Source organism: Psammomys obesus, unplaced genomic scaffold (genome assembly GCF_907164565.1).
Source record: "Psammomys obesus unplaced genomic scaffold, mPsaObe1.curated_primary_1811, whole genome shotgun sequence".
In the NCBI taxonomy this organism is placed as follows: domain Eukaryota; kingdom Metazoa; phylum Chordata; class Mammalia; order Rodentia; family Muridae; genus Psammomys; species Psammomys obesus.
This window is the reverse complement of record NW_026592481.1, coordinates 3,531,018-3,543,767: the sequence shown is the minus strand read 5'-3', so window position 1 is coordinate 3,543,767 and position 12,750 is coordinate 3,531,018. Positions and strand designations below refer to the sequence as shown.

The 12,750-nt window shown below is 37.4% G+C and overlaps 1 protein-coding gene across 1 annotated transcript in view; it reads right to left on the bottom strand.

Moving 5' to 3' along the window:
* Arhgap6 (Rho GTPase activating protein 6) overlaps positions 1–12,750 on the bottom strand; it is a 296,896-nt gene that overhangs the window by 40,868 nt on the left and 243,278 nt on the right. The window contains exons 4-6 of the mRNA XM_055613362.1: positions 9,188–9,444; positions 7,287–7,482; positions 4,695–4,750 (exon numbers count right to left, since the gene is read on the bottom strand). Of these exons, the coding sequence (XP_055469337.1) occupies positions 4,695–4,750; positions 7,287–7,482; positions 9,188–9,444 (509 nt within the window). The remainder of the gene's footprint in view (positions 1–4,694; positions 4,751–7,286; positions 7,483–9,187; positions 9,445–12,750) is intronic.

The window sequence follows — 12,750 nt, the reverse complement described above, 5'->3', positions numbered from 1 at the left end:
TCCTTCCTTCCTTCCTTCCTTCCTTCCTTCCTTCCTTCCTTCCTTCCTTCCTTCCTTCCACAAAGACTCATCACATTTTGCTGGATCTCAAGCCCTATTATGGTTCTTCAAAGTACACTTGTAAATAGAGACACAATGTCTCTAACTCTCCTTGATTCCTTACACTAGTAGAGATATGAGCTCAGTAGGTAACACCACAAATGATAAGTTCTTACTTTAAAAATATACATATAACACCCTCTTCTCTTTGTTGTGTACAGGATATATATGAACATTTGTATGTGGTACACACATGTAGAGGCCAAGGGATGATGTGTGTTTTCCTTTATCACTGGAATTCTTATGCTCATTACACAAATTCATTCACTGAACTGAACCTGGAGAGTTGGCCATTTCTTGGCTAGGCTCAAGACCATTAAGCTTCAGGGATGCTTCCCACTCTGATTGCCCTCCATCAACCCTAGTACTGAGGTTATAGGTATGGGGCCATTGCAGGTTTTTATGTGGATGCTGGGGATCTGCGCTGAAGTCCTCATGCTTACATATCAAGAACCATCTCCCAAGCTCTAGCTCTTTCTTTGAAGAAGTGCAGGCTTTAGAAAAGTTACATAAAAACATGAAATCATAAGCTAAAGCATATTTCATACTCAAATTTAGTCCTAAGTTACCAATAATTGCATCTTATCGAGTGAGCAATCCTTAAGTAAATCCCTACACAAAGACTTTCCTTCTTTTTTTTTTTTTCAATAAATCTAAAGAATGTTAAGAAATAATTGCTGGCAACACCATCTGTCCAGCTGATGAAAATACCCATCACTGTTCTGAATTGCTCACTTATTCCAGACAAGTTTCCATCATCATTACAGAGTAAAGAGGATGCCTATAGCATTACTCCAATCAAGATGGTTGAGATCCACCATGATTGTGTCCCGAACACACTCATATTACATAGACACACAGAAACACACACAGAGGCAGAGGGGATGGGCAATGGAAAGAGCTTAAATCACTTGCTTTTGAATCAAATTTCTAAATCTTTATAGACCTTCAAAGAAAGGGGTGAAGGGGACTACAGCTGGAAGGGTGATTCAATGAGATATTATTAATAAAGTTATTCCTTAATTTTACATAAGTGTAAGGCCTAGAAGATGTTGCTGAACAACTCTCTATTTTATAAATGCCATGGTGAATGGTTAAATGTTTTTCGTTCACCTTGTTTGATTATTAAGAATACAAATAAATGATTTAGAAAAATAACCTTTATCTTAACAATGAAGAAGGCACATGATAGGACATTTACTTCAACATATGAACAAACAATTCTTTAGATTCAGCCAACTAATTTTTTTTAACCTGGCTTAGCTTTTAAATTGTAGACTTTCTTATTTTCATCTCTTACAAGCAATATGAGAAAAATAACATTGTAACTGTCTTTTGTTAAGAAATGAGTTCTGTTAAAGGAGAACTTGGCTTGTATGAAGCCATCACAAGCACAAATACGTATCTGATGAAAGAAAACTGTCCTTGATAATCTAATATCAATTTTCTTCCACAAGAATGTAGTGCAAGACTGGAAAAAATAAGGAACAGTCTTATCATGAAAAGCGAATCAAGGACCAACGGTTCCATAGAATCTTACAACACATTTATTTGTGTAAAAGTAATGGCATAAAAGTAGCATCAGATTAGAGTGTACAAGGCATTTTACTATCATATTTTGGTAAAACTGACTACAAAATTATTTTCCATATTGTATGTCTAATAACCATTTATGAGTATATACAATGTGTGTCTTTCTGCTTCTGGATTACCTCACTCAAGATGGTCTTTCCTAGTTCCCAACATTTGCCTGAAAATTTCATGATTTCCTTGTTTTTAATACCCGAATAGTATTCCATTGTGTAAATATACCAAAATTTTTGTATCCATTCCTCTGTTGAGGGACATCTGTATTGTTTTTCAGATTCTGGCTATTACAAATAAAGCTGCTGCGAACATGGTTGAGTAAATGTCCTTGATGTATACATGAGCATATTTTAGATATATGCCTAGGAATGGTATAGCTGGATTTTTTAAAAAATATTTTATTTATATATTTATTTATTACAATTTATTCATTTTGTATTTCCATCGCAGCTCCCTCCCTCTTCTCTCCCTATGCACTGTCCCTAGTGTTCTGATAGGGGAGGACCTCCTCCCCTTCTATGTAACCCTAGCATATCAGGTCTCCTCAAGGCTGGCTGTATCATCTTCCTTTGTGGTCTGGCATGGCAGCACCCCACCCCACCCCAGGGGGAGGTGATCAAAGAGCCAGCCACTGAATTCATGACAGACACAGTCCCTGTACCCCTTACTAGGAACTCCACTTGGAAATTAAGCAGCCAATGTGATTCCTTTGAACAGGACATCTAGGTCCTCTTCTTGCAAGGTCCTTGGTTGGAGTAGCAGTCTCTGCAGGACTACCTGGGCTCAGGTATTATGGCTCTATTGTTCTTGTAGAGTTCCTGCCCCATCCATGTCTTTCTATCTCCCCCTGCCTCCATAAGATTCCCTGCACTCTGCCCAAAATTTGGCTATGAGTCTCTATCTCCTTTGATACCCTTGTGGGCAGAATCTTTCAGAGGCCCTCTGTGGAAGGCTCCAGTTCTGTTCTTTGTCTTCTACTACTTCCAATGTCTATCTTGTTTGCCCTTCATAGTGAAGATTAAAAGTCTTCCCTAGGGTCCTCCTAATTGTTTAGCTTCTTTAGGGCTATAGATTTTAGTGTGTTTATCCTATATTATACGACTAACATCCACTTATAAGTGAGTATATACCATGTGTGTCTCTCTGCTTCTGGGTTACCACACTCAGGATGATCTTTTCTAATTCCCACCATTTGCCTTAAAATTTCATGATTTTGTTGTTTTAATTGCTGAGTAATATTCCATTGTGTAAATGTACCACATTTTTTTGTATCCATTCCTTCATTGAGGGGCATCTGGGTTGTTTCTAGATTCTGGCTATTACAGATAGAGCTGCTGTAAATATGGTTGAGAAAATGTCCTTATTGAATGGTGGGGCATCTTTTGGGTATATTCTTAGGAGTGGTATAGCTGGATCTTGAGATAGCACTATTCCTAATTTTTTAAGACATCACCTGATTGATTTCCAAAGTGGTTGTTCAAGTTTGCACTCTCACCAGCAATGGAGGAGAGTTCCCCTTTCGCCACATCCTCTCCAGCATGTGTTGTCACTTGAGTTTTTGATCTTAGCCATTCTGATAGGTGTAAGATGGAATCTGAGAGTTGTTTTGATTTGCATTTCCCTAATGACTAAAGATGTTGAACATTTCTTTAATTATTTCTCTGCCATTCAATATTTTTCTATTGAGAATTTTCTGTTTAGCTCTGCACCCCATTTTTAAAATTGGATTACTTGATTTTTTTTTGCTGTTTATCTTTTTGAGTTCTTGATATATTCTGGATATTAGCCCTCTGTCAGATATAGGATTGGTGAAAATCCTTTCCCAGTCTGTATGCTATCATTTGACTGATGACGGTGTCCTTTGATTTACAGAAACTTTTCAGTTTCTGGAGGTCCCATTTATTGATTGTTGATCTTAGAGCTTTTGCTTATTGGTGTTCTGTTTAGGAGGTTGTCTTCTATGCCAGTGAGGTCAAGGCTTTTCCCCACTTTTTCTTCTAACAGTTTAGTGTGTCTGGTTTGATGTGTAGGTCTTTGATCCACTTGGAATTTAGAAAGGATATACATTGGAAGAGAAAGAAAATAGGGAACAGGATAGGAGCTTACCACAGAGGGTTTCTGAAAGACTCTACCCAGCAGTGTTTCAAAGCAGATGCTGTGACTTTTAGCCAACCTTTGAGCAGAGTGCAGGGAATCTTATGAAAGAAGGGGGATATAGAAAGATCTGGAGGGGACAGGAGCTCCTTGTGGAGAACAACAAAACCAGAAATATTGGGTCCAGGCTTTGTTTGTTTGTTTGTTTTTGTTTTTGAGACTGATACTCCAAACAAGGACCATGCATTCAGATAACTTACACAGATGTAGCCCATGACAGCTCAGTGTCCAAGTTGGTTGTTTCCCTAGTAAGGGGAACAGGGACCGTCTCTGACATGAATTCAGTGGCTGGATTTTTGATTACCAGGCCACAGAGGAAGACAGTGCAGCCAGTCCTGATGAGACCTGATAGGGTAGGGTCAGATGAAAGGGAAGGAGGACCTCCCATATCAGTGGACTGGGGGAAGAGCATGAGAGGAGAAAAGGGAGGTAGGGTGGGATTGGTCCGGAACAAGGGAGTGGGCTACAGCTAGGATACAAAGTGAATATAATGTAATAAATTAAAATAAATAAATAAAAAGGAAAATAATTATATTCTATTTACTATCACTTGTTGATTAGGCATTTTTGAATCACCTGCTTTTCCTGCTTCAGTGACATTTTTATCAAATAGTTCCCTCAGCTCAACATCGAATGGACTTGTCCAGACATTTTCTTTCAGCTGTTTCATCCCAACTCTACTTTTCTAAGTGTCTGAGTTGTGTTTCATTCTCTGATTTTTAATTCTATTATAGTCAATTGGAGGGTAAGAAAAAGATAGTCAGAACAGAATTTACATAAACTTGAACTTTCTACCTAGTAATGCCATTAAATATCAATTTAAGTGAACAATCTGACCTTTAGTTTCCACTTACTTGTCTTACTCTCTTTTTTGAACTCCCAACTCGGAATATTCCCACTGTCTGGAGGCCTAAAAATAATCAAACAAAAGATTTTAAGTAAAATCAATGTAGAAACAGTGTAACAGTGTAGAAGGTACATACTGAACTGTGACCTGCCGACCAACAGTGACTCACAATATTCAATGACACTTTCACATTCCATACTATTCTTGTTTCCCAGATACTTAGGTGGCTCTTTAAGCATCGTTTTTGTTTGCTTGTTTGTTTGTTTGTTTGTTTTACAGTAAATGTTTTGGGATGATAGTTTTTCCCTGTATGATTATTGATGCTATAGGTCAGAGAGATATCTTCATAGGCATTGTCCTTATAATTCTACATCTATGAGATGATTGTATAATTAAAAATGTGAACAAAGATATGCACACAAAGGTGGTCAGAATAGCACTATTTATAATAGACAAGTAAGCTTATGTGTTTGGAGCTAATTTGGGTCCATTCAGAGGACAGACTATCACTCATCCATTTTAAAAGACATTTACAAGTAACTTTTGTAGACACGAAAACTCTGTCTTACCACCAAGTAATAGCAGTGGCATTCTCTGCATATATCTATACAATTTCTAGTTATCTACAGCATTTATTTATCTATAGTTATGTTTCATCTATATATATATATATCATCTATATCTATATCTACACACTATATCACCTATCTATCGTTATTTATAGATAGGTGTATATAGAGTATAATTCCAACTAAGTGATACATGTTTTTTTTTTTCAGGGAGTTTTAAAGGGTGAATAGAAAGAAATTGAAATTTAAAGTGATTTGTTTCTTTTAAAGCATTTAAAATGTTTTTCTATATTTAATAGGGTTTTCTTTAAGAAGAATATTTTCCTTATGATTAGAAAAATAAAGTATATATTTCAAACATGAGAAAGAGCTAAATTCCCTATAAAAATCATGTATAAATTTTTTTTCAATAATGAAAAAAGTTATATTTTATTTCTTGTAGAGAAATTGAAGCTGAAAAAAAATGGCTCAGTGGTAAGAGCACTCACTGCTCTTCCAGAGGACCCAGATTCAGTTCCCAGCACCCTCATGGCAGCTCACAAACACTTGCAACTCCACTTTTAGGAGACAGCCACTTCTGTCCTCTGCAGATACCTGAATGCATGTGGTATATAAGGCTAATATCAAACCCACACATAGACATAAAATGAAATATAATAAAATAAATACGTTTTAAAAATTTGGTCTTTAAAAAAAACCCAACAGTCTCACTAGCACTTGTTGGAAATTCCAACAATATTCATTTAATTATAATGACTTTTCAGGCAACACCCACATAAGAGTCAAAAATTGTGAGTCAATGTGCCTTTTAGTGGCTTAATTTGTGTTTTGTTCATCCACTATTTTTTTCCATCTCCTTATACGATTTATTTTGTGCAGAAATAACTGATTTTCCACTGTATATATTTGGATATTTCATGATTTCATTTATATGGCTCCCTTCTTCCGTTAATTTTCTAATGACATGAGGTATAAAGCACAAGATTTTTATGGCAAAATGTGATTATCAGAGGTAAGAATATTATATAAGGTATATTGTATTCTTTCTTCGAAGACAAAGGTGTTTCTCCACTTTCTTTCTGTCTCACTATGTTAACCAGGCTGCTCTCTAACCCAAAAAGATCCGCATTTCTCTGCCTCCTGCCTGCTGGCATTAAAGGGCATGTGACACCATATGTGGCTTCCATTTTCTTGAAGAACCCTTCATGATCACTAAGAAGTAGCATCATCCACATTTTTTTTTCACTGTTCATTTTCTCTTCATAATCAGGTACAAGAATGGTGCTATATTGAGACTACTAGTGGCCATTTGAAACTACATGAATATAGTTGATCTAAGATCAAATGCAGTAAACAGGGAACACTCACAGCGTTGTTTGAATCTTGCATTCAGGCTCCCAGATAAGTTGGGCATCATGGCACTTACCTTCAATCCTAGCACTGGGGAAAGGCAGAGGCAGGTGGAGGCAGGTGGATTCCTGTGAGTCGGAGGCCAGCCTGGTCTACAAAGCAAGTCCAGGACAGCCAATGGTACTACATAGAGGAACCTTCTCTCCAAACAAAACAAAACTTAACAAAACAAAACAGACTCCCAGAATATACATAAGGATTCCAGAGTATTGGAGCAGGTAGTCAGGCATTCTCCTTAATCTAATTTCATCTTGTTTTCCCTCACGAACAGCTGAAAAAAATTCTGACTAGTAAAACATGTGTAACTGGAAAGAATTTTAAAATTTATAGAATTACTTCTTTCTATCTAGAAACAACAAAGTAAAGGCTTGCAATTCTCTTCACGGGTCCTTTATAGCATAAATATTCTGCATGTATCTTTTATATTGGTATTAATTATTTTAATATTATATGGTATCAATGATTCTTGACTTATCTCAAAAATAGTAAATTTTCACATTTTTGATATTAAATATTAACACCTTTATTTTATGTGTTTATTTCACCTTCATGTATATGTATGTCTATACATCTGTTTTTGAATTGTCTTTATTTTTTAAAAGTGGAGCAAATCTACTTACCATGTTTTTCCAGATGTTGGCAGCAGCTGTCCACTAGTCTGGGGACCTGCCTGTAAATAGGATTCAGACTCAGCTTCTTATCTCTGGCCTTTTCTTTTTTATTCTGAGCCTCAGCAGGCAAGGAAAGTTGTAAAGCTTCTAGGAGTCGAGACTGGTTGTCATCCAGATCGGTGATGGAATCCACTGACATGGCACCCTGTAAATGATGTGCAGACTTGAAGAAGAGGGCAGACAGCAGGAAAAAAAAACAGCTGCTTGCAGAGGCCACCCAATAAACATTCATGAAGGACTGTAACTCTCAAAAGATAATACTTCCTCATTTAGTTATGTTGTTTATTGCTGACATATTAAACAGAAAAACTAAATGCCTTTTGAAAGAGTTAGGAAATATCTACAACATAGGATAAGTATTGTTAGTGACGAATTCAATACACAGACTTTTCCAAATGGAAGACAAGAGGTGGGAAACATATAATTAAAATACTTTGATTCAACCACTTCATTTTTTGAAACAAAAATTGCATACTCAATGAATGAGGTAAAGTCATAGAAATCTTGTGAATAAAGAAATCCTCAATTATAGATCTAAGAAGTAGAATTTAAACATAGGAACATTCAAACTTGATATTGTGGTACATGCCTGTAACCCCAGCATACAAGAGGTTACAGCCTTATGTCTTGAATGAAGTGTGTGGTACGAAGTTAGCTATTGGAGTCCTGGTAAGACCTGGATTCAGAAAAGGATATTTTAGGAAGTCCACTGCCTAGGTTCCAGGTTGCCCAAAAGCTCAAATTTAGAGCTTTGGTGCTTCTGTTATTTGCATTTATAAACACTCTTAAGACAATTGCAGGCTTAGAAGAACAATTTCATCTGGAAAATGCAACTATTGCTCATTTTTTTCAGTTTTTCCATTTTGTATCATAGTCAATACCATAAAAATTAACAGGGCCTTAAGTCTTGCTATACCTTAGAAGAAGTCTTGAATGCTGGTAGCTGTCTAAGAAATATGAGTTATAAATGGAAGTCCGGTTGTATATTTAACTAGGGCAGTCTTCAATGGCTGGAGATAGCAAAGATTTACAGCTTAAAGCTTAGCAAAGAACTCTCAGAGACATGCAACATTCAGTGACTATGCTGATTACAATCCTGGCAGCCTGAGAAACTCAGCTTTCTAGGTTTCCAATTAACAGGGAAAGAGCACAGAGCCTAGATCGTAATGCCCACTGGATCAATATAGCACCATATTGCTATGGTATGGATTTGAATAAGACTGCATACAACTGTACAGCTCTATTGAAGGAGAGACCAACCTCTATTGATAAGAAAAATCTAAATCTCTCATTGATTTTGAACAGTTGTGGTTAATTCATTGATCCTGGTACATTCTAAGAATGGTATTGAAAAAAATTAGCAGAAACACTGGACCTTGGCCTCAAGACTCTGCATCTAGCTATAGGGGTATCTAATTTGCAACCCATGTGTGCAAATATATATATACACCCCTGAGTTACAAAACAAAGCAGCCAAAACAATTCTCATAATGTTTTAAACAATTTGATGGATTTGTGTTTTGTCATATTCATAGCTACCCTTGTGGGCATGGGACCAATAGGTTGCAGGGTAGATTTGTCTGATTGAGTAGGAAGACAGTAAGGAGATAACAAAAGTTATCTGTCTTTCTAGTAAGACAGAAGGAGATAACAAAAGACCAATATCAATGACATTGGTGCAGAATATTCGGGTACCAAGTTAAGCAGGAGAGAAAGGGAATGTTAGCTACCACATGGGGAGTACTGTTTATACCTCTGTGTAAGAGATATCTACAATGTGTCCAGTTTTCATGTTAGCAGAAACTAATTTTCTGTTTTCTCAGAGTCATAGGGGATCCTGGCCAACTCACCCTTCTCCTGGCCCGAGGAGCCGGTTCTGGAGTGTTTGGGGATGTGGACTCGTTTGGTGTTTCGGAGGTTGAGCTGAGAGATGAGTTACTGCTTGAGAGTTCTTTGTTCTGTCTTTTATTGCCAAATGGAAGGAGAGAAGACACAAAATCCGCTGCATCCTTCTGTTCCTCCTTCTGAAAGTCTTGCTTCAGTTTATATGCCCTGTCATTAGCAATGACTTGGGATAAGGGCATTCCAAATGCCTGTGGGATAAATTCTGCAAGAAAAAATATCAAATGTTTACATTCAGGAAATGTCCAGACTGGAGAGCATTTCTTTAAGTGTTTCTCTGCATTTGATATTCCTCTGTTGAGAATTCTCTGTTTAGCTATGTAACTGATTTTTAATTGGATTATTTGGTTTGTTGTTGTCTAATTTTGCACAATCTGGAAAACGACCTAGATGTCCCTCAGCGGAGGAATAGATGCAGAAATTGTGGCACATTTGCACAATGGAATACTATGCAGCTATTAAAAACTAGGAAATTATGAAATTTGCAGGTAAATGGATGGAACTAGAAAAGATCATCCTATATGAGGTAACCCAGAAACAGAAAGACACACATGGTTTACACTCACTTATAAGTGGTTGTTAGCCATATAATATAGGATAGCCATACTAAAATCTAGAGACCTAAAGAAGCTGAACACTAAGGATGACCCTAAGGAAGATGCTTAAATCTCATTCAGAATGCAAACAGAATAGACACCAGAAGCAATGGAAGAGAGGAAACATGATGGGAGTATACTATAGAGGGTCCTCTGAAAGGCTCCACCCAACAGGGAATCCAAGCAGATTCTGAGACTCTCAGCCAAACTTTGGGCAGAGCACAGGGAGTCTCATGGAAAAAGGGGGGGGCTGGGATAGAAGGACATGGATGACAGGAGCCCACAAGGAGACCAACAAAGCTAAAATTTCTGAGCCCAGGGTTCCTGCAGAGACTGATGGACCAACCAAGGACCATACATGGAGAGGACCTAGACTCCCTGCTCAGATGTAGCCAATTGGCATCTCAGTCTCCATGTGGGTTTCCAAGTAAGGGGAGCAGAGGCTGCCTCTGTCATGAACTTGATTGCTTGCTCTTTGGTCACTTGCCCCTGGCTATGTGGTCTTGCCAGGCCACAGAGGAAAAGGATCCAGGCAGTCCTGATGAGTTTGATAAGCTATGGGCAAATGGCATAGGAGGAGAACTTCCCCTTTCAGTGGACTGGGGAAGGAGATAAGGGGGAGAAGGAAGGTGGGTGGAACTTGGAGGAGTTGAGGGAGGGGTCTTCAATTGGAATATATAATGAATAAATTGTGAAGAAAAGTAATTCAAATTAAAATTTAAAAATTTATAAAGAGAAAAAAAAACAAAACATAAAGTTTGACATTTGGACAGAATTTAAATAAATATAAAGTTCATGAACACAAATCTTTATAAACTGTTACTACTCAATTTATGTATTTTAGAAGTCTTTGAAGGCATGAGGAAACCACGTTTATCCATTCACTCTACAAATGTTGATTGAACACCTACAATTTGCTATGTAAGATTTCACAGTGGGGGTGGTATAAAAGATCTCAAGCCCTTTCTCATGAGGGGTTCTGAAGTAGGGAGGGAACGTGTAGAATCGGACATGTAAATAATTGTAACAGGGTGACTCTCATGTGAATAATAGAGAGATGAATGAATCCAAGGTTGAAATTCAGTTGACATACTTTAAGGTTCCTTATAAAGGAGGCAGTGTAAGAAATAATAACCTAAGGAGCAGAGAACCAATTTAGGAACACTTTAAGAAGTTTGCTCTTTCCCCCCCTTTTTTTCTGTGTCCCTACCTCCTACTGCCAGCCATCTGGGTTACAGAGGTCCCTTCATGAACTGTATTCGGGTTTCTTGATGACCACGTGTAGAAGTCAACTTGACCATGATATAGCTTGTGAGAGGCCCAGGATACATTTTGTTCAATTCTTTACTAGGGGCCATTTGGGAAAGAGGCACAATAAAGAACCCTTTGGCTTCATTTGGCAATTTACATATAGTTACATTTTGTATCACTATAGTCAATCCATTTGTGTTCATATGTATTAAATCCTCAGAAATAGACATTTTATTAGTAGCATTTTATATATATGCCAAAATATTAATAATTTAATTAAGTGCTTTATTCTTGTTAGACTCAAAATTACATCTCTTAGCAGCCACAGCAAATTGGATTCTAGGAAAGCCCTTGTTTTTATAAGCCCTGTGAATGAAACTGGAATGATCAAGGGAAAATAACACTAAGGTTATTTGTTCGTTGATCAAAAAAGCTAACATTAAACCATGTGGAAAGAGACTTTAAAAGGTTTTCCTGCTTAATTCATGATAACATTTTAAACTAGGCTAATAGCCAAGTCTCCATTAAGTGCAGAAATGGTACTTTAAAGACATATACCTCTGGTTCCATTAAAACATGCAACTTGTATTGAAGTGAAATGTCCTAAGTTCACCTGGGCATTTTTTCAGAAGTGCTTGCTCTATCATTGAACTATAGTTCATATAGCAATCAAAATGCTATGCCTTTCTCTCTGAGGTATGACTATTACTCTACTCCCACCAGATGTAGCTCATGGCAGCTCAGTATCCAAGTGTGTTCCCTAGTACAGGAACAGCGTCTGTCTTTGACATGAACACAGTGACTGGCTCGTTGATCACCTCCCCCTGATGGTGAAGCAGCCTTACCAGGCCATAGAGGAAGACTATGAAAGACAGTCCTGGTGAGACCTGATAGGGTAGGGTCAGATGGAAGGGAAGGAGGTCCTCCCCTATCAGTAAACTTGGAGAGGGACATGGGAGGAGATGAGGGAGGGTGGGATTGGGAGGGAATTAGGGAGAGGGCTACAGCTGGGATAAAAATTGAATAAACTGTAATTAATACAAAAAATAAAAATTAAAACAAAACATAGAAGCAAAGAGCAGTTCCAGATTATCAGGTGTGAATTTGAAGGATTTTTTATATGAATTAGGAAATACTCAGATGTTCTTCAAAAACACACACATATGAAGACTGACAGACACACAGAATGTGTAGGCCTGGTTGCTGATAGAAACAATAAAAAGGACTTTGAAATAAATCATGTGACATGGGTCTGCTACTGTAGGCATATTAATTTAGGAACACTTGCTCTATTATAGGAGCTCTTAACTTTTCTCCTAGACAATTTTTCATATAAGAAAGCCCAATCAGACTTATTTACAGATTTCCAGTATTTCTGGGAAAAAGAAAAAAAAAAGCATTTTACTGGGGAGTCTACAATTTTACAAAAAAGATTTCTTTTTGTAGGTGTGTGCAAGTGCCCACAGAGTCCTGAAGAGGGAGTTGTATGTTTTAGAGATGGATTTACGTGTAGTTGTGAGCCATCATGTGGAATCTGGGAACTGGATTTGAGTTCTGAAAGAGTAGTCTTAACCACTGAGCCATCTCTCCTGCTCCCCCCCCAATTTAGAGTTTTTAATACCTGAAGTACATCACTGTGTTAGCAAATAGTAATAATTGAATAC